At 35.6% G+C, this 23,938-nt stretch overlaps 1 protein-coding gene across 3 annotated transcripts in view; it reads right to left on the bottom strand.

Annotated features, from left to right (window-relative positions):
- Positions 1-23,938, bottom strand: part of LOC149065661 (putative receptor-type tyrosine-protein phosphatase mosPTP-1) — a 568,681-nt gene that overhangs the window by 70,056 nt on the left and 474,687 nt on the right. For all 3 annotated transcript variants that reach the window (XM_089253719.1, XM_089253718.1, XM_089253717.1), the window contains exon 4: positions 407-588. In XM_089253719.1, the coding sequence (XP_089109845.1) occupies positions 407-588 (182 nt within the window). The remainder of the gene's footprint in view (positions 1-406; positions 589-23,938) is intronic.

Consider the following 23,938-nt stretch of genomic DNA (forward strand, 5'->3'; position numbering starts at 1 on the left):
AGTGCATGTTAAATAACAAAGGCTATAAAAGCAGCATATTGATTGAGTATAGGTATCCTATATATTTGCATATAAACTGTAACCTTTATATTCATGGTCGGAAATGGTATTCTCATCGATTGGCTATTGTTGGCTGCGTATCGTCATTATTTATTTTTTGGTGGCACACACTTCCTAAATCTGCGCGGTACATCTATGTGTAATTTATAATAAAACATGTAAGTAGTGCGATAATACAGTTTGCAAATGGTTACATGAATGCCGTTTAAGTTGGCGTTGCTTATAATCAATAACCACGAAGTCCTTAAAATCCAACAATCACGCAGTATTTACTTGTGAAGAAAAAATTGTTTGAATAATAAAGCCTAGAAATTTTTACTGCAAAAAAGAAATTTTGGGCACTTACTTTCTCGCAGTGTAACCATATAATATGACTCTTTGCTTGGCTGACTAGCTCCTATGGCGTTTACGGCCACAACACGGAAGGAATACACTGTATACGGTTGCAGACCAATAACTTGATAACTGGTGCGATTGTCGGACGTCATTATACCATTAGATGTATCCCATTCTTTGGTCTCGCCCACTCTATGAAAGAAACAACAGAATAATAAGGGAAACCGGAAAATTTGATCACTTTGTCGAACACGACACAATTATGACATTCTTATAAATATGATATTGATTTTCACTGCGGGGATAGGGCAGATAAGCAATATTCAAGCAAATGTTCAGAAATGTTGCAGAAAAAAAATTAAGGGAGAATTAAGATCTGCGTAAGTTCCTATTTGAAAGCATAAATACAGCAAATCCCTTCTTTTACACAGTGGAACAAAACAATTCATGCGTAAAAGAAGAGTGACAGTTAAAAGGAGTTTCACTGCATATATACAGGGTGAATCAAAACTCAACGTACAAACTTTTTGGGGAAGTAGAAAACACAAAAACAAAACAAAATCACATAGGATTGTATGGCTGGAAACCCCAGCCTGATCAGCTGGAGGCTAAACGAAGATGCAGAAATGGCAAGGCAGTAATGACTGGAAAACTTTTTATTTAGCGATACTTTATATACACGAGGACAGTACGTGTACATGTTAAGTTTCGAGAGTAGGCCGTTGACTCTGACACCGACCTCGTCGCAAGAATCTCCGTCGTGTGAAAGTATTTTTGAAAGGGTTCGACAATCAATGTATCACCGTTGTGAAGCGTGCGTAACTGTAGACGGTAAGAACTTTGAGCACTTGTTATGAAACTTAACACGTACACGTACTGTCCTCGTGTAAAATATGGCTAAATAAAGAGTTTTTCCACCTATTATTGGCTTGCCATTTCTGCATCTTCGTTTATCTTCCAGCTGATCAGGCTGGGGTTTCCGGTCATAAATTCCTATGTGATTCTGTTTTGTTTTTGTGTTTTCTACCTCTCCTAAAAGTTTGTACGTTGAGTTTTGAATCATCTTGTATATGTTACTGCCAAAGCCCGAAACTGGCCAATTCACGACGGGGCCGACCACTTCGTGAATTGGTTAATTTCGTTCAATACTGATCCGGCCAGTTCGAGAAGTGGCTGGTGATCCCTAGCCAAAGTCCGATAACAAAAAACATGATTCGGGATCATCAAGTTGGCGTATTTTTTCGTGATAATTATGTCTACGTTAGTTATGGCAACGCATCAAACCGCAGTCATGACGCGGTAATCATGTTTCTCTCCAAAATTTGACAGGAAAAACTATATCTTTATATAATTATTTTTATAGTTTTTCTCTGAAATTTCACTTTTTTCTCTCTCGTCACATGGAACTAATCCAATACAGCTGCTACATATAGACATGTATCAGACGTCGGCGATTAAAAAAAAATGGATTTGGCTTCTACCGGGCCGTCACACATCAGCACATCCAGCTTTGGCCGGCGAAGTCCGAATCATTCCTGCAATTCGGACTGTGGCCTAAACTCTTGGCCAGTTTTTGAAGTGGCCGGCTCGTCACGAATTGGCCACATTTCGGGCTTTGGCTGTAACATATGTATACATATATTACACGTGTATTAAAATACGGGGGGGGGGGGGAGGAAGCAGGTCGTAAGGACTGCCAAATTCCAGCATTACCGAAAGGCCCTCTCACTTCAAAGTTGGAGCCCTGAATATCATAATATCGGCGGCCCAGTTCACAAAGAGGCACCAACTCAAAATTCTATGTATTGAGATTTCCTCATTTCAAAGATTCACTTTGTATGGAACTGAATGGGAATCAACTCAGATTTAATTACAGTAGGGAGCATATTAAGCAGATTTGGGGGTTGTTGCTGTTTTGCAATATGTAGAGGCATTTTCCTCAGTTCTCATGGAATGAAAAATTCAAAAATTCAATTTTCTGAGTTGTCTTTTTGAACTGGGCCGTCCACATGTGGCTGCGTATTAAAAGGACATCACATCAAAAAAAGAAAAAAGTAGTGGAGTTCAGTTCAAGCTTGATCGTCTTACAGACAGATGGCAGCACCAAATCTCCAATATATCCAACTTTTTATTCAGCAACTCACTTCAACAACGAGAAAATAAACTAATCCATCAAACAGCAGGACATGCAATAACATGATGTACGGACGGAGGCGGATTTAACGGCGGGCGCGCCCGGGGCTCCGACTTCTGAAGGGCCCCTTAAACCCCAACTGTACACTTTTTTCTAATTCAATGGGCCCAATAGTTTCTTCTGCGCACGGGGCCTCAACCGACCTTAATTCGCCGCTGTATGGTGGGCCACATTCTGCGAACCAAACCATGAATTGGAAAAGAAAAAAAAAAAAAAAAAATAAATCAAATAAAAGACCATTTTATTGCAGGGTTTTCACAGTTCAAAACATCAAAAGTATGAATTCGTTTCAAATTAAAATAACGTAATGAGGTTTTTATAAACTGTGAAAGAGAGTTCAATTATACCACAAACTCATGGGCAGAGATACGGGGGGACATGAGGCGCATTGCCCCCCCCCCCCCCCCAGTGTCAAAGGTGGAGTCGACTGATCTAATGTACATGTTTATATATGAATTGACATCATCACCATCGTGCGTCCCCCCAGACTTTCAAGTCTATCTCCGCCTATGCACAGAATGCGGACGCAGGGCGGCTTAAGAGAGGGTGCAAGGAGCCCGGTGCACCCGGGCAGTTGGTTGGAAGGGGCGGCAGCCTAGACTTTTGTTAGACACCTAATTTTTTTAAATTTTGGAATAATAAAAGTTTGGAAGGCACCACACGCTGTCACTCCTTTGAGTTATTGCTTGACAACGAAAGATGTTGAAAAAACTTGAGGGAAAAGACAGGGTCTGGGGCCGCAATATCAGAAACAAGAATGGACTCCCGTTACACGGGCAAGTGTGAATTTTGCTTCCCCCCCCGGGAATCACGTAGTTTCTGCCCTGTGAACCTTTGTGCAGGTATTTTGGCGTTAATTTTCAACTCCGTGTTGGAGATTCAAGAATAAATTCGAGAATCAAAAATTTTAACTTTAAAAGAAAGAAATTATTATGGCTCATATATCAATAAGAGCTGTAATGTGGAAAAAAATTATCTGCTATAATTGGAAACGGTGAAATAGCTCTGTACTAAAATAACAGGACAGTTTCTTTAAGAGCGGGACGTATGGTCAATAAAATTTTGTTGGGTGAACAATGTGTACGGCTTTCCGCGGATGAAAAAAAATAAATCAGGTTTATCCCAGATTCGCCCCAAGTTAAAAACACTGTCAGCCTCCTGCCAGGGTCGTCTTTAAGGGTGGCACATACGGGCGGCTGGTGAGCTCGAGCTGCCCCTGAATTTGACATTCAGTTGAATCAGTTCGCTAGCAGTTCATTTTTCATTATAGAGTTAGCTAGCATTTTATTTGGCATTATATATGTTGTCCTACAAGTCATTTATGTCATCGGCCATATTCGGCCTTTATGTCATCAACCGTTTATTGAAGAGGTATGGGTTCCAATTTAAAAAATGCTCAAAAAATACGTTCAGAAATCCCCGTAACAGTTTTGAGAGTGTGTCACAAAATACAAAAAAATTAAATTTTTATATGGACACCCTGTCCTAAAAAACGCAATTAGAAAGTTGTTGCCTAGTCTCTTCTGAACTAATAAAATAAAATTCACATTTATAAATGCAATATTCGGAGAGATATTTGAATTCAAAAATCGAAGAGAAGTTGGGAAAGAACAGCATAAACGAGGGAAAGGAGCATTGTTTCCCAACTTTTCTCCGATTTTTGCATTCAAATATCTCCGCGAATATTGCTCTTTGAAACATGAAATTTATTTTTGTCGGCCTCACGAGAGACAGGACAACAATTTTTTAATTAGGGGTTTTAGATCAGGGTGTGCATATAAAAATTTAATTTTTTTTACTTTGTGACATTGTATTTTCACTCTCAAAACTGGCACAGGGTGATTTCTGAACATATTTTGAGCATTTTTTAAATTGGAACCATACATCAACGACGAACGGTTGATGAGTTAAAGGTTGATGAGAATTAGGACTTACAGGACACCCTGTATAAAGTTCGCTAGCATTTTATTTGGCATTATGAAGCTATTTGGTTAAAATTATTAGTTGTATTTATAATCAATAATTCTTTTCGACAAGATATTATGCATGAGAATTAGTTCCTCATTTTTTATTTGATACACGTTTCATTCCGCATAGCTCATTTATGCATGGCAGTTTAAGCTAAGGGAATTAATTCAGGGCCATTGAAATAGTTTTAGACCCGTGAGCGGTAGCGCTCGGCTTGAGCTTCATGTAAAACGATTCTGATTTTTGTATAAATTCTGGTGTGCTCGGACCCATGCCACAAAATACTGGGGCTGCTCAGCACCCATTGCTCCGACGCAAAAGTTTTACCAACGAAGTTATATAAACAGTCCCTAATGTAGGAAGTTTTAAAATCTCTCGTTTGAAAAAAGAAAAGAAAAAAAAAGAGGCTGGTTTTTGAAACGAGAAACACACAAACGAAAACAAAACAAAGTACTTTTTCATCGGCCAAAAATTGCTACCTATTCTAATGAAGAATATTAACTCATAGACGTCCCCCAATCTCCATGTACCACATCGTCTATTGTTATTGAATCGCTGAAGCCTGTGTTTGTGCTCCAAGTGTTTGCATGGGGGAAGAAAAATGCATTCCTTCGAAAGGAGTGAGAAAAAAACATTGGAAGAGTTAAAATGAAATATAGTATATTTCTACCGACCTAACACTAAAGCATTAATGTTTCACCCATCAAGGGGCGTCGGAGCTGGGGGTGCCCGGAAATTTGTAGAACGGGTCCGAGCACCTCAGAGCTGATTCAGAAATTAAAATTTCGGACATGAAATTCGAGTCGAGTACTCATGGGTCCGAAACACTTCCGACGCCTCTGCCATCCATACAGGGTGGTTATAAATAAACTGACACTACTCAGACGTATGTAGCGCCAATTCTGATGGAGGTATTTTGATGAAACTTGTTATATGGGATATAAGGACCATGGGGGGGGGGGGTACAGAAAGACTCAATAAAATTATAGTTCATTTTTTGGCCACCAGGTGAAAAAGTGACGTTTTTTTGTAACCACTATCTTTTTCCCGTGGTCCAAATAACTCATATACCAAGAATCAATGCAATACGTTCACCACAACGGGCGCTACATAGGTCGGAGTAGTGTCAGTTTAATTATGCTGACACTACTCCAACTGACCTATGTAGCGCCCGTTATGCTGGACGTATTTCATTGAAACTTTTTATATGCGTCACTTGGACCATGGGAAAAAGATAGCTGCGATAAAAAACGCTACTTTTTTTACCTAGTGGTCAAAAACTGTACTGTTTTTTATATATATTGAATCTTTTCCCCATAGTCTATATATCCTATATACCAAGTTCATAAAAATACCTCCATCAGAATGGGCACTACATACATCCGAGTAGTGTCAGTTTATTTATAACCACCCTGTATAGAAACAAAATCCGTATAACGAAATAATAATCCTCCATTTATACAAGACGCACAGTAAAAGTTGGAATGAAGCAATCCTCATTTAAGGTTTCCCAAAGTAATGTATTCTAGCTTCGCGTGAGCTAGATCATACAATGGATATGGCGTATCGTTACGATTCAGCCGCTAGATTGTAACTAACACTAATGCGAAATTAATTAAAAGAAAAGTACAGTAGTAAGTTTCAAACTGTTTGGTTTCTATTTAGATTCGGACTATCTGCTCGACTAATTTGTACGGAAGACAAATGGGTTTTTGCCAAACACTAGTGATTCAAAACGGAAGAGACGTTCACTTGAATATGCATCAAGTGATTGAGAGGAAAAATTTCAGACTATTACTAGAAAAGACTGGAGAAGAGAGAATCCAATCCTCACGTACATCACGTATAACCCGAAAAAGCATTACGTGCTTGAAAAGACGACGAACACCATGGCAGCAGCAGATTTTGCATTTCCCAGGAAGAACAAGCAGATTTTCTTCAAAGAAAAAGAAAGAAAACGCAAACCCAAAATTCTTATCATTTTTTTGTTAAGTAAATTGGAAAAAGGAACAAATGTAGAAGAACGGAAAAGATGTAAGTTACTTCTCAACACTCAGTTTTCCATTTTACTTATAATCATCATTATCATTTTTTGTGTTTGTGTGTATGTAATTTAATCATTATCAGTGACTTTTGTTCATTTAGTTTGTGTTTCATTTTTTTTTTTTAAATGTAACTACTAACCCTTCATTTTATTTTTTGATATTTTTACTTAGTTTGAAATGAACATCGAGGTCCATTTTTACGAATCAAGGAATAAGAAAAGACTCCAATTCATCGGAGGCATAAAATTTTCTTATTTCTTCTTATTCTCTTTTGCCACAAGGAAAGGGGAGAGAGAGAGAGAGGGGAAAAAAAAAAACAAACTTTGAGAAAATAATGTAAAGAAAAGATTAAAAAGAAAAATAGTCGGGATACGAAAAATTTGTGTGTAGAAAATGGTAAAGAGAGGGAGAAATACATACACACACAGTCCATTTTGTTCGTCTTAAACATTGGAAGGAGTTGGAGAGGATGGATGAACACCGACCGAAAATTTATCGTCAAATGAAAGAAAAAACACACATAAGAAAACGGAAAAAAAAAAAAAAAGCAGAAGAATGCAGCGTTAATACAAAAAAAAAAAAAACAAAAAAAAAACGTGTTCTTAATTATTTCCAAGTCTCCTCTTCGTTAAAACTTTTAGTTTCCTGCTCAATGGGGTTTCCACGAAACTATGCTTAATTCACTAATTAGTCGCACTATTTAATTCGTTTGGGATAAGAGAAGGAAAAAAAAAATTTATATGGTTCGTGATTTTGTATACTTTATGTTTTAAATTGATGTGAGCACGTTTGTAGATTTTTATTTTTTTTTTTATAATGTTTTTTTTTAGTTGTCTCCCTTCTCTTATGTACTCATATCCTGTAATTTCTTTCTTCTTAAACTTGGAATTTTTACTTTCATGTTTTTTTTTTGGGACTTTTTTGTGGTGGAGAAAAATTCATACTAAATAAACGACAAAAAACAATTTTTTTTGTCTATGTATCTAAGTAAAATGTATGTATATATGTCTTTGAAGAACCCCACCTCTTCTTGTGTTTTATAATAGTTTTTTAACGGTTCGTTTGGTCGATCTTGTAAAACAACTACGTATTCACTTTTCTCATAAAATTTCTACTATATATATATTAGTTCATAAAATAGAAACACATAATCTATGGCGGGAAAAAAATCTGTGTGTGTGTATATATATAGATACTTAAAAGGAAATTATTTGAAGAAAAAAATGAAATTTTACGAGAGTGAAATAGAACCTATATGCAGTGAATCGTCATCGGGGGGAACATCATGAATGGTTCGAAAAGAATAGGCGTTTCTGAAGGGTGGCTATGCCTGATTGCCTTAAAAACGCCAACCCTTGTTCCCCGACGCCTGCTTTCTCAAAAAACCATGTTGGACGAAAAAATGACAATGAAAAAATATGTGGAAAAAATACAATACTATAAAAAATATATACAGAGCTTCAGATTGTAAGCAAGATGAAGCATGAGAAAAATATATACAATATACAAGGCTCCATAATTAAAAGACCCTATTTTAAAGTAGCCTACAGGCAAAACCAGTCATCAGAAAAGTGTGAAATTTTGTGAAGAACTTCATGAAGTGATGGAAATTTTTTTAGGGGGGAAAAAATTAGTTGCATATGACGCCTCCAGAGGGCATTTCACTTTGAATACCTTTAGTAAGCATGTAAATTTATGTGATGTCGGACTTTGAAGAGGATTCGAAAAGGTCCAATGAATGTTAAAAACCTTCGGAGTATGATAACGAAATTTGAAACCACAGGATCGTTGGCTGTTCGTCCTGGAAGAGGAAGAAAACCCGTTCCTATAGACGCAGTACTGGAGGTTTCGCTTCAGGTGGAACAGGACAGAGATTCAAATTCTCGTGGTTCAAATTCGTAGTGTCAGGCGTGTAGCACAGGCGTTGGATAGGCCACGTTCAACTGTCCATAAGATCGTGCGGAATATCCTCCGATATTATCCGTACAAACTTCACTTGTGCAGCGGTTGCTTCCACATGATTAAGTGCAAATTTAAGAAATTGGTTAATATTTATCCTGACAAAGCACTGAATGTGTATCGCACTAAACATTCAGACATAGAATTAACATGGATCCACAAGTTTTCATGCGACATGTGACTATTTCTTCAAGTGAAATCGGAAATGGTGGTCAAAGATTTTTCTTATCGACTAGGTTCTGAAGAAAAGCACTATCGGACATATCTTCTAAGAATAGCAGATAAGCTGATCCAAGTGCAAATAAGTCAATGGAAACCATATCAAAACATATCGATTGTGAGTTCTCTATTTTTTGACTTGCTAGAAGTATACCCGTTATTTTTAAATTAGGTTTCTTAACTTTTTTCTTTTATGGGAACCTTTGGAAAAATGAGATGTAGGACAATGACTCACTGTACCAATAAAATGAAGGCAATGGACCCCTTCGAAGCATAATAAGTTCACGGTCCTCTGAAATCTCCCCCCAAGGGGTCCGTGGACTCTCAGATAAGAACTCCTGTTTTAGATGGAGAGTATGTTTCATTTATTGGAAGGCTTTTATTCATGAATTCGAATAGTTATAGCAGCGACGCCATCATGCGGCTAATCGCCTCTGCAGTTCATTTTCCCTAACCATCGGATAATAAAATATATATTTCCACATACATTTACAGAATTCCAGCAGGAATCGGGAATAGAGTCTCCTGAGATCAAAATCTTGTAAAATTAAGCACATTATCCTATTTGTTCCCTTCGAATAAGTAGAAGAAGCCATTCGGGTGTGAAAAACATAAAGCGCTTACCATAATTAGGACAAAGAAGTCTGTATTAGAGATAAAGCTGTATCTCGGATGTTGTACGCGGTTACAAGAATACTGTAGGCGTATATATGTACATATAATTTGAATCCCTTATTCATATAATCAAAGTGAATGTAACATTCACGTATAATTATTAAAAAAATTGCAGAATACCAAAGATCTATTGTATTTGTATCTGTCGAATACAAAATCGAGTGGAATATGACGGTGAAAATGAGTATTTCGTGATTGAATCAGTTATTTGTTAAGAACTAATAATAAGTATCAACAGTTTCAATTAATGTGAGTGCATTATTTAGTTTTTAGTCGGATATTTTTGATTTTAGGAATACTTTTAAATGAGATGAAGCAAGACTACATCATTCATATAACAGGATTACACGATTACGTATTTTGGAAATGGAAAGAGCTAATGAAAATCAGCAAAATCAATACTACAAAGAATCAAATCCGAAGTCACATGTTCTTAATTATTCATTCTTTTATATATATTTCTATTAAAAACATTTTAGAAAGTTTCATTCATTTAAAATCTTATTTTCATGAGCAGTGAACTAGATAAAACAGCGATGCGAAAACAGCAAAATTATAGATGAATAAATTATTTATAGTCGCTCTTCAGCTGGAAACAGTGTAAAATATTTAATTCCTTCGCTAGACAAATTGATATTAATAAAGATATTATTATAATCAAAGGTGATGTTTAAGACATATAAATAATATACACTGATAAATATTGACACTGAAAAGTGAATGCTGCACGAAACAAATAGCCCTTCACTAGAAAATTCTCGATTGTTAAATATTATTTCCATTTCGAGAGAGAGAGAGAGAAGACAGACTCGTTTTATTTATCTAAAGACATTGGAATATATCTTAGGTTCCCATTTGTAAAACTCCAGAATTAAGCTTTGAGAAGACTTCGATGATGAAGCTCTACATTTTCGAGTCATGAAAGGTTCTCATAAAAGCTATTGTGCTCTGCTTAAAGCCCTGTTGTCATTTCGTCTCTTTTCCGAATACGTAATCAACGAGAAGAGCGAAAGGAAGGGATTAACAGAAAGCAGACATGTTTGGTCTCATGGTGCATTATCACAAACAACAGAATCGGATTCAAAATATAGTCGAATATTTTTAGCTGTATGTAAGGATTCTCCCCAAACAAAGTCTAACAGGTTTATTGATATTTCGTCCCTCGCTACGAAATCTTTTTCTTTTGTTCTTTCTCACTCTCATGGTAGGGAGATGTTATCAGGTAAAGACAACGGGCTCTTGATCACGATCATCCTATTATTCACATATACTGCAGAGTTTTTTCTCTTCTTCAAATTTTATAGAATACTTTAAAATCAATACAAGAACAGTACGCAACTGATTTGGAACATACCCCTCCTATGGGTTCTATGCTCCAAGCCAGCGTTCTTGAACCTTTCTATTTCCAAGGACTAGTAAAATGGGTAGAACAATTCGACGGACAACCAACTGACACCATGATTAGTGTAACATATGTCCCCTTTTATTTTCAAATATTTTTGGACGTTCTTTTCGACCTTTCATTATAAAATTGCCAATTTTCAAACTATTTTTTCAACGGAGCTTATTTGGATGTATAATCTTTGAATTTTAATGCACGAGCATACAGGGGGATTTATAAAAAACTGTACAGTTTCCGGATGCTGTGAAACAGTAACAGTTGAATACAGGGACCACAACTGCTATCCGTTCGGCGGATGTACTCATAAAACTTGTGTGCCGCTATAGAAGGAAGTACGTATATGCAGGTCATAGTGCATGCCACGTGACTAGTATGTTTTAGTACGCCCGAGTGGCGTAGTGGTAAGATGCTCGTCTTCCACTGTGGAAGTTACCATCAAGGTCCATGGGTTTGAATCCGGGCATAGAACGTCATAAGCAAGTTCTTTACCTGAGGAAACCACCGATGGATGGATCTTTCATATCTCACCCAACTGCACTGGTTGAAAATTGCCGCATGGCGATATATGACCGGAGTTGGTGTGCAGTAAAGTAGTCTGTTTTAGTGCTGTGTCCATAAAGAAAGTGTACAGCTCTTTTTTTAACGAGAAAACTGTAACGGGTTGGTTGGTTGGAGGGAGGGAGGGAGGGGGGTGGCTTTTCTCTGGAGATGTTAAATCCTTGATTGATGTCATAGTTGCAGGACGGCGGTGACAACTTTATTCTCCAATTGCATAAGAGTCGCAGATTCCGTTTTGCTCAATTAAAAAACGTACGACACCTTCTCCACTGCAGACGCAGTAATTCTGACTGACAGTCCGCTGCGTCTGCAAAGTGTCTTAAGTTTTTGAATTGAGCAAAATTGAATCCGTGACGATTGTGCAGTTGGAAAATAAAATTGTCACCGTCAACCTGCAACTGTAGCATCAACCAAAGACATACCCAGAAACGAGCCTCCCGTGACAGTTTTCTCGACGTAGCACTAGTCAGACTAGTCACGCGACACGAGCTATCAGCTACATCACTTCCATCAGTAGCGGGAGCACTTTCAACTTAATGAGTACATATACCTAACGAATCGCAATTGTGAGTCTTACAGCACCTGGAGAAACCATGTACCTCTTTATAAATCACCCTGTATAATGTGTTTGAAACTTGTGAAGATGGTCACCGACGAATATCAAAATATTACTTTTAGAACTAACACTTGACGTTGAATTTTTATTTTCGCTCCAGATAAATCTTTGAATTGTTTTTTTATTGCATCCAGTAGATTTTTTGTGTGTTATCGAATTGTTTGGGCGTTGGCTCGATCTCTCGTTGTATCGAGTTCCTGCAGCTTTATCACAATGTTTCTTTCATTCGAAAGAACATAGTCGATCTTCCCCCTCCTGTAGTTCTTATTTTACCGTATAGACATTGTTTCTTTTCCCAATTTCTTCGGCAATGGAGAAAGAGAGAGAGACCATTCCTTTTTCTTGTCATGGCCGTTGCCTTACAGCGGCGATTTTCTGACAGTACCGTTATGCTTTTCGGTCATTTTTGACAGACACGTTAGTCATCGGAGCGCCGGAATGGCCTGCACGTGATGATGATTCGTTCAGTCTTTCCAACAGGAGAAGAAAAAAAAAAAAGACGTATAAAAAGGACGGTAAAAAAAATAGGAAAAATCCTTCTCCCTATCCCTGTTGTATCTCGTCGGTTGCCTGCTTTCCGAGCTGCTGGACAGGAAGTGAGTGGACTAAATCAATTTTCTGACTAACAGTTGGAAACCTCTCTCGCAACTCAACCAATGTCTTCCCCACCACGATGCCGCTAAGAGAATTGCACCACAAATATCCAGTTAAGCCGACAGAAAAAAAATCGTGAATTTCATCAGCCTGATAGAATTTTTTTTGAAAGAATAATCCGACACACGAGAGAGTGTGAAGCCTTTTTGTTTCTTTTCAAACAACAGCGTGAATTCATAAGTTGGGTTTCATTGTTCTAATGTTATCTGGTTTATTTAATGGCAAGGTGGTTCCGTCGATACTTTAAAACAAAGAATGCATCAATTTAGAAGAAACAGTTGCTATATTTTCTAATAATTTCTTAATTTTCACCTTTTTCGTTCGGATTATGAAAAAAAAAGTTTATTTTCGTGATTACAACAATTGCGTGTTAATTATACAGAATGATTCAAAAAGAAGTATACAGTTTTCAGATGCTGTAAAACAGTTATAATTGAAAATGTGGGTTTTGTATCACGTACTTGTCATTAAAAATGGTTGCTTTTGCTGTTGAAAAAGTGTTATGTGTTCTTGAATTCAGCAAAACGAAACTTGTAACTGTTGTGCAACGATAACAGTTTTGCTCAATTTAAAAACACAAAACGATGAAATTCGTGACTGCTGTGCAATTGGAGATAAAGTTGCCACTATCGTCCTGCAACTGTGGCATCAACCAAAGACTTAACATATCCAAAAACGATCCAGCCTTCTGTGACCATTTCCTCGTGAAAAAAGGGCTGTACACTTTCTTTATGGATACAGCACTAGAACCGACTTGTCACGTGCCCCACGTCATTTCCCTCAGTAACGGAACTCAAACTTTACGAGTACATCTACCTAACGTTCTGCAGTTGCATTCCGTGTCTTAAAGTGCTACTGTTTTACAGCATTTGGAAATAGTGTACTTCTTTATAAATCACCCAGTACTAGCCCAGTAAAATTTAAACCTATCCAAAAATGGATATAATTTTGTATGCTTGACTCAAAACATCTTCTAGGAGCCGATTCAAATTTGGCGAATGTATTTTCGACATGTCAGAAACATGTTTAAGTGGATTAAGATTATAGGATCGAGCAGGGAAGCAATATAGCTGATACAAACCGTACTCTCAGGAGAGCTTCTCAAACTAAGGATAACAGTTGTATAATCAACCAACCCACGCAAGAGGAGTTTATTAGGCTCAAGTTTATCTGTCATCATCGGTGAATGAACAACATGAAATTCGCATCCAAGGGTCCTTCATGACACTTGACATGTCAGGCAATGCCGTTCGACCATTTCTATATCAATAGAAACGTGCTTCACACCATGGCAAGGCTAGTTAAACTTTGTGATGCGTTTGTATTATAAACTGCTTGAATATCTTACCAATTTTCACTTTATTTTAAGCTCATAGTTGCACAGAAATCACATACGTCAAGTTTCGTTCAATATGTATTTTGTTTAAGTTACTTGATAGAGTTTGTTGAACTTTTTTCTTTTTTTTTGCGTCACATAGAAAACATTTCCACATTCATAATTTTTTCGTACGGAAAAACTTCCAAAAAGTGTATTCGATCCATCAGTAATAGGGATATTCTATACTTGAAAGAATTAAGAAAAAAGCAGAAGAAAAAAGAAAACTTCGGCTCTTCGAACACAGCGTAATTGGAAGTTTCCGAAACAGAATCCTGGTATACACACACATATTCTTTTTTGTGTTTATTTTGTTCTTGCCAGGATGATTATCGTTGCGCGATACGGAAAGTAAAATATTGTTTTCTATAGGACTTACATGTATACAGATCTTATTCTCATTGTTATATGGACTATGTGGTTTGATATTGCGAAGAAAAGCAAGTTTAACTAATAATAATACCGAAGCTAAACAAGATTACGACAAACTGTTTTGTGACTTGCAACAATGGAAAATGAGTAGGCTGACTATTTCCTCGAGAAAAATAGGGGATACTAGAATTCCAAATGCAGAAAAATACAGGACATCACCAATTATTGCCAAAAATTATGCCAAAAGTAAGTAAAGATGCCAACTATTGCTAAATCACTGAAAAATTACCAATGGTAGGAAATGAAGCACTACTGCAAATAGCAATGAATCAAAATGAATTCTCCGAAATCAAACGTTTAAAAACATGACAAATATGGAAGATGAATATCTTATTTACAGTCGTAATTATAATAATATAATTTGTGAGTTGAGAAGATATTTTTAATTCTTGATTTCCGTGAAGAATAAAAATTCCAGAGTTCGCTTCACTGAAAATATGTGAAAAAACGGGGCATTTTTACAAAAAAGTCGGAATGATTAGAATTACGTGAAAACATGGGCATGTCCCGGGAAATGTGGGGCGTATGGTCAGTTCAACAGGCTTGAGTTCTAAGGTTCTATGATGAATTCCAATCCAACTCGTAGTCATGTGTATAAAATTACTATGATGCACTTACAAGGCCAGAATTACACTAAATAAGTTTTATAAAAGTTCTCTAATGAAACTTGAAAAATAGACTGATTGGTGGTTTTTTTCAAGTTCTGTGTAATCCTACGACAAATAATCACTTTAGAAATGCCCTCTAGTGTCATCTAGAAATATAATATACTGCATCTAGGTGGAAAACACAGCCAGCTCAACTATTTCCACAAACTTTGGATTATAGTATCAATTGGGCCGGAATTACACCATAAATTTTGATAAAGTTATTTTTTAAAATTTGAAAAAAACAACCAATAAGCTTATTGGTTACATTCTCTTGAAATGCAACCGATACGTATATTGATTAGATATTTAAGTTTTATAAAATAACATTTGTTCGAATATAACCAATGCGCTTATTGGTTAAATTTTTCAAGTTTTATAAAAGATCTTTTGTAAAATTTTTGTAAAACAAATGTTTTAGGAAAGTTCTTTCATAAAAATTGAAACATGCAACCAATAATCTTATCGGGTACATTTGCTTTAACGTAACCAATAATGCTATTGGCTGCATTTTTTAAGTTTTACAAAAGAACTGTCACAAAACTTTTATGGTGTAGTTCTGGCCTTAGAATAAACCATATAGACTATAAGGTTTCCTTTTTTATAAATTTTGTTCCAAATTTTCCAATTTTACAAACATTTTTTCACTCAAATCATCCATTCAGACAGTATTGGTAAATTGTTACGAATAGAATCGTAACTTTTTCGGAATACCAGACAGCTGCATTTTGTTATAATATTGTATTTATAAAAATATAATATTTATTATATATATATATTTATTTATGTATAATATTTTTATTTATATATATATTTTTTTATTTATATATATATTTTTATTTATATATATTTTTTTATTTATATATATTTTTTTATTTATATATATATTTTTATTTATATAATATTATGTTTAGTAACCTTGAAAGCGTACATTCAAATTTAGAATGAAAGTTACACTTTCTGACATTGGAATTCAAGTTTCCAAAATTAATTCTTTCAACGTCTAATTAAAGACATTAAAGTATAATCAGTTTGGTAAGGCATCAGGAAATGAGTTAATTTATATATTATAGAGTGATAAGTTGTGTGTGTGTATATATAAATAATGAATATATTTTTAATCTTTGCTCTAAATTGAAGGTAATTTAGTTTATCCAACTGAGTATAACTTCAAGATCAAAAACGCCGATGTATCAAAGCTTCAAAAAAAAAAAACCCAAATATATATATATTCGGACCAAAACATTTCCATTCAGTGAATTTTTTTTCTTCCATAAGTCATTTCCTATTTTTTTGGTCGTCCATTTCTACAGGAAAAGCCAGGCTCCGAAATGAGTTTGAAAGATTTTTTTTTTTGCTCACCTCTGGGCAATGCGAATGCGATCGGTACGATTTGTTAATGCCCGAGCTCATTAAAAACGTGGCGCGACGCCAGTTTTGCTACCAAGCAATCCGTAACTAAAACCAAACATCTCCCTTTTGCGTATAATATATATTTTTTTTCTAATCCAACTTTTTCATCCAAAATAAAAATGCTTGTAGGTAATGTTGTGTGAAGTATTTCTACAAATTACTTTGATATTTACTGCTTCCCAGCTGGGACTGCAGGGAAAACCTCCCAAAGTAGCTATTAAGAGCTGATTTAAGAGAACTTCTCCGAGAAAAGCTACATGTTTCAAGCTAACTTCTCTCTCTCTCTCTTTTTCGGTTGTTAAGCTCCTTTTGAAGCTCTTTTTAAGTATGCGAGCAGAGAACTAGGCTTCGCCTAATTTTTTTATATTAGTAGCCAAGTGTTGATGTCAATGTTTACGGAACGCTGCCCGAGAGAAACTTAAAGACATGCATATGATTTCCTCCCTCTCCCCCGGGCTGTATGATCGTTTAACATAATAAGAAAATATTTGTTAAGACAATCTCATATTTTCAGAGACTTCTGGTAGATGTTGTTAATATACAGATATCCGTTGGCGATGACAGTAAAGAAATGATTAAACCATTTAGGTGTAGAAATAACTCCTCATCTAACAAAACGACGATCCAGAGTGAATAGTAAAAACTAAAGAAAATTGACTTGAAAATCACTCGTTAGATAATCATATTACATTTATTTATACATATTTATAAATATTATATCTCGATAAAACTCGTTACTAACTCGAGTTTTATCGAGACGAACAATCTAAAAGAGAAGAGGTTTAGAATATTTAAATATTAATTTTATGGGAAAACTTAAGTATATTTCTTAGATCAAATTCCCTAGGGTAAAGCTGAAATATATTTTACGTAAGTAATTTTACCATAACTGCCATAGAACTTATCAGTTTTAGTTTATTCATATGTAAACATTAATGTCTACGTATTTTTATGGAACTAGTTAATGACTTATTTCTGATGTTTGCTTCCGCTCGTTTGACGAACGATCATTCGACATTTTTCTATGAGAAAAAACTGCTCCAATGAACATGACGTCTATCAAGAATGAAGAATGATATTTTGCTGAACAAGCTTCATCATTTTTCTCAGCGAGAGCAACATGTAGATGTCAACAGACTGCTGATTCAGAATTTCTGGAATTATTTATCTTCAAATGGCTAACTTGTAACAACATTTAATAAATTATCTCATCCGTATTTATCTATCAATGACGTAGAAAGAAATTTTCATTGTATAGAAGTTATTGCATATTCTCGTAACCGGATAGACTTCATTAGTTGTACCAATACACGAAAACATTAATTTATTTTTCACCATGTCACAATTTTTGCTTATAAAAATAAGACAGAGTCCATTTGAGAGAGAGAAAGAGAGAATTGCACACTTTTACATTATTTTAAATACACATAATATTTAATTCGAATTGAGCCGTATAACGGAACCATTCATTATTTTTGGCATTTCTGGGTGACATGAAGCAGGTATTATCACCTGTTACTCGTGAGCACCTAAGCGCCGGTGTATACACGTGCTACTAAGTAGCACGAAAGCACGCTAATTTCAAGCGTATGCTACCAATACGCAAATGATTAGCACGTGTATTTGAAATAAGTAAGCTTATTGAAGAGTAACTATTGGTCTATCCGTGTTTGATAGCATGCAGTTAAGGCGCGTATACACTGGCACGAGAATCATGCAATGAAAGCACTTGCAATTGGTTGTTTAGTAATTTGTACGGTGTTGTGAATGATTCTCGAGCTTTTTTTACAAAGTAATAACAAAACTATGAAACTAACTATACTAACTAATACAAATACAAATACAACGCCACAACAGGCAAAATGCCCAACGAGGTGGCTGAGAAAAAGATGCCCATAACAAAAAAATATGGATGTCGTATAATTTCACTATAATAATTAACTATTACAGTTCGAAGTAAAGTCGTTCTCCGCGAGCGTGTTCAGCTTTTTTCCCTCTAAAAAGGCACACGCACATATACATTAGCTCACCAATCTTACAGCGTGCGACCAACACCTTCTATAGCAGAAAACCTCTGCGTGAAGCTCGTGACGTCACCGAAGTCGTAAATTTCACCTATAGTTATTGAATGTACTGCAAATAAAGGTAAAGATTTCGCATACGTCGGACTGCTATATCCAATAGCTACAGGTGAAATGGACGACTTCAGTGACGTCAAAGCTTCGCGCGGAGGCTTTCTGCTATAGAAAGTGTTGGTTCAGCGCACACTAGCTCTAAGGCAGGCATCTTCAACCCGTTGCTCGCGAGCAGCACGGTGCTCCCTGAAGTACCCAGAGTGCTCGTGTCCGATTTCATGCTCGCGAGCACTTGATCAACATTCTAATTAAACACCTTGGAGGCATTACGTTCAAGGATTTAAATCATCATCACATTTCATGCATTCGTATGCTAAACTTGCCGTAAGGGTGCTCTTCTTTTGATGATGGGTATAGCCAGTGGTCGCGACTGGAAAAAAGGTGAAGACCTCTGCTCTAAGGAAAGGGGATTCGTTGGCTTTATGGTCTAGCACGCTCACCCGGCAAGTAATGACGTGGGTTCGATTCCCCGCAAGGTTAGTCGAATTTCCTTTCCTGGATTTATCTTCGCATCTACCAGCTGTCGAAACCTTCGTAGTAATAGCGGACAGCGACATCATCTTTGGATAGAAATTACTTCTTACGAATTTACATGATTACTCTCAAAAATATTAACCAGATCTCATTATCTCATGAGGCCTCTGCGCCGTTGCCAGGTGGGTCCAAGCGCTAAGACTGCAGACTGCACTGTATCCAACCAATATAGGTTTTGTGAGTAAGCATGCAAATTGGTAGGCTGAGTTGGGTCTTAAAACAGTCTCTTAGTCTCTGGTCAGCAGCCCCTGATGTCATTTGGTAAACTGCGGGGCACTTAGAATACTTATTCCCTAGAACACCACTATGCTCAGCAGCCCACGACGCCGATGAAACAGCTCTGTAGCAAATTCCAATTTTCTATTATAATTAATGAATTGTCAAAATTAAAAAAAAATTCCTACTTGACTTTGGACATCACTAAAAACCAAGCTTTTCACTTTTTTTTTCATAGTATTTTAAAAAAGAAAAGGAAAGCGCTCATATTGAAAAAAAAATCGGGTTTTTAATAGTCACATATTCTAAAAAGAAATGTAATTTTTTGTGCAATTTTTTTAGTTGGATATATATGCTCTTCATCTCAACAATGCGTGTAATGGGTATTTATGTGGGAACTCGAACACGGAGATAACCCCAGTAAAAGAAAATTTTTTAAGGAGTGTATAATAAGAGTCGGGCTTTTTACCGATGCCCAGTTATATCCAGCACATGGGTCTCATCTCTTCTAACTCACGAAATTGTATTTTTAAAAAAAAGGCTTTCGCGTAAAACTTCACGACGCGGGGTAAAAAAAAAAAAAAAAAAAAAAAACACTGCTAAATAAAACTCATTTTACATATAAATGAAAAAATATGAGTTATTTTTTTTTCATATTTTATTTTTAATATTTATATTTTTGCTTCCATCGCACGCGTAAAGAGAGAGAGAGAGAGACGAAAAAAAAAAAATTACTGCGAGCAATTTCGCGTTCCGTTGCACGGGATGCAAAAATTTTTGCGCGAAAACCCGGAGCAGTTTTTATATATGTAAAAAAAAAAGCTATTTTTATTTATTTTTTTTATTATTATTTTTTTGAAATAGCGAATGGCTCTTAACATGAAAATAGGCTGACAGCGGAAAATATTGACTGGCACCAAACACAAAGGTTGAGAGAGAGAGAGAGAGAAAGAAGTGGGAAAAAATGAATGAGTGAAGAGCCTCGGGAGGGAATGAAACCTAACAAAACAGCGGCACGAAATGTAGATCCGTCTTTAAATATAAACGTTGCTATAGAATAATAAAAAAAAGGAATAAAAAAAAAATAAATAAGTATATAAAGAAAGTAAAGCTCGAAAACCCTCACCCTATATAGAGTCCTAGATGGGAAAAGAAACAGCTTGTGCAACGAACGAAAATCGGCTGAAAAGCTACTTAAATGGATTGCGGTGGGATGAATAACAAAGAGAAAAATGAAATTTCACTATTTTTCTATTCGTGCCCCGGGAGTCAGTCAGCAAAAATGCCATAAGACGATCCAATCATAAGACATACCAACTCCCAAACGAATTAACGCGATTTTTGAAATTGCCTCAATTCAAAATATTCAAATAGTATTGAAGTAGAAAAAAAAATGTTTTTTTTTTCCTTGGTAATCAATTTAGCTTCTATATAAAGTCTAGAAAAGTTGGGGGAAAATGCTGTTTTTTTGCCCGCGATTATAACTTAGTATCAATTTCGAATGATTTATGTGTGTCGAGATATAAAAGAAAGTTTATGATTTATATTTATTTTTTCTTAAATGAATGCAATATTTATAGTAGTTTAGCGAATCGACAGGTGTATAATACGACGTGAATGGATGAAAAATTCGTTTTGATACCAGTTGTTAAAACAATTTTTAAATTATAAACGTTTTACAAGTAAAGTCTCGAGAATTCGCGAGTCCCGAAACTTTATTTCCCGAAAAAATCTGAGGTGTGTGTACTGGAGTTTTTCAAAATTTCTTTTCAAACCTCTGTTTTTTCACAAAGAACGAGTTTTTTTGTTTCATTTTTTCCATGAAAGCGAGTAATTCCAGTTTGAAGGCGCTCTTAATCACTAGACAGGGTTCATTCTCCAGGCCAGAATTTTTCATAGGCCTCTATAGTAAATTTATAGTATAAAAAAGTAACATTCATATAAAGCCCCCAGGCTTGGAGCCCCTTTCAGCCGAGTTTATGCAGAATCCATAGTCTAATACGTAGTCCATGGGCAGTTTTGTAATGAATTAAGGACACAACAGGAAAGTGTAGGTGTCCGCCCCCCCCCCCCCCCAACTTAAAAAGCCTTTCCACATTAATTTCCGGATAATCCGAGTTTTCAGTAATCGGAGATGGTCTCGGTTTCACCGAACCTTGGTTCACCTCGGTTTATCGAGACTCTACTACGTACATTTATTGTACAGTCATGCCCTGACTTACGCCATCCCGATTTACGCGATCTCGCAGTTACGCGATTTTCTGTCTATGAAGAATGCTTGTTTCTTGATTTCAGCACATTTCGTAAGCGTTATGGGGTTATAGCTGAGATGTAAACAAAAAAAAAATATTTTCATTATGATGCTATTATCAAGTAAAAATAGTCCATTCAATTAGAGCACCACATATAGCCAAGCTGTACTGATTTTCAAGCAGCTAAAAGTAGGAAATCGGGAAAGCAACTCAAGATCTAAACTTTGCCAGAGATTTAGAAAATAAATTTGGGCTTTAGAACTATTTAGAAACATACCTCCCATTTTTGAAGAATGGTTTGGCCACTATTTAATACGCTGAATTTAAAATGATGTTATTTAAAATTTGTTGACAATGCATTTGGTCGCTCACCTGCCAAGTAGTTTCGACACTTCACTTCGTACCAAGAGACAAAAACTAATAAAAAAATTTACTTTACTTAAACGCGAGACGCTCATTTCTATCGATGGATCAAAGTATTACCAAAGATTTCACTACACATCACTATCGTTCGTAGATATTTTGGAACAATTTAAAAAAAAAGAAGGGTTTTTTAATTACCACGTAGAAAAACCCGCATTTTCATTGCAGTTTTTTTTCTAGACGATGGTTTTTTTCAGAAATTTTGGTTCCAATTAACCACTACTTAATATATTTGTATGCAAAATTATAGACACTCCAATTTACGCACTTAGTGTCGTTCCCACTTATCACGTAACTCTGGGGTATTACTGTAATCATTATACTTATTTTTACGTCAATATTACATTAATTAATTGTACCCACTTGATTATGAATGTATGAATAAATATACAAGATTGACCAGACTGGACTATATTTTTCGAAAAAATTCATAAAAATTAAAAACATTGTCGTACGAGTTTGCAGTTTGTACCAAAATTAATGTCATGGATAGATTTTTTAGCAACAAGAATTGGTAAAAAATTCCCACTGTAGGAGAGGGTTCTCCATTAGAAGCATCGACATGCAAATGCAGTTACTTTTAAAAACAGCTAGCCATCCAAATAAATTTCAATTTTTTGTTCTTGTTTATGCTTGTGGACTTATAAGAAGTTCTTATATGACTTGCGTTTGGTTGATAAGGTGAAAATATTTTACCTTAATGGGAAATTAGCTGTTTCAGGCTAATGAGAGTTTCATACTCAGATACAGATTAAAATGCTATCTGAAGAATAGGATGACCAAGCTAGCATCATTTCTATTCTGAATCAATTTTTGCTTCTGTTGCCAAAATAAACCTGTTTTCATGACATGAATTTTAGTGTGAACTGCACACTCTTACGACAATTAGTTGAATTTTTATGAATTTTTTCAAACAGTTAAGTGACTTTTGGTTCATTTTTTGGTTGAATATCGTTTCTATGAACGCGTCAAGTCCATACAAATAGATTTTGAGCCAGAAAACTGATTTAATCCAATTTTTTCCAGACGTCTAGTTCGTAGCTGAGAAGAAAATCATCAGTAAATGGGACTTGGGGTGAGAAGGTTTCATATGATATGACTTTACAGTCTAAAATTTACTTATAAATAGATAAATGAGCTGAAAAAAGTTTAAAATTTGATTTACGTGTACTGAATAATCCAGGATATCTATAGGCAGAAAAAAAAATTGATTCTTAAAAGTAAATAATCAAATAAAAAGCTTTAGTTTAGTGCTTCGCAAGGTGCCGTGAATTGCCGTTGTACATATAGCGAATCGTGACTGCATGGAATGTTTACGAAGCTACAACTCTAGAGAAAAGGAGCAGATTTTAATATTGAAAGTGGTTCAGCGTTTGCCGTTCTGTCAAACTGAGAGAATTTTTTTTCTGATCCCGGGAAATAGAATATCATAGTGTACGTGGTACAAAATAGGCTTAGTATGAGTAAATAAGTAAATAATGAACGATGAGATTGAAGCCAAGAAGTTGTATTGTCACACTTGAAAGCAACAAACCGTTAGACACATATCTATATTTCAAAATGAAGTAAAAAAAAAACCACGTATACAGTATAAATGTTTCGTATTTCAGCTGTAAAAATTTCGCAATCTATAGCACGATGTTTAAAGATATTGCCGTACATAGACAGCGATAACATCAGAATTTCTATTGCATTGATGTTGTCCAACAACAAAATAACTACCGTAACACGGGCTTACTTTCCGTTTTTGAGAGTTTAATAGGAAAAACTCATGCTAGTAATTGCAAAATATGTAAAATGATTTTCAAAATGATGTTGATATATT

This window comes from Pholcus phalangioides, unplaced genomic scaffold, assembly GCF_987345545.1.
Source record: "Pholcus phalangioides strain wild (caught in Gottingen) unplaced genomic scaffold, Ppha-v1.0 ptg000039l_1, whole genome shotgun sequence".
Taxonomy (NCBI): Eukaryota; Metazoa; Arthropoda; class Arachnida; order Araneae; family Pholcidae; genus Pholcus; species Pholcus phalangioides.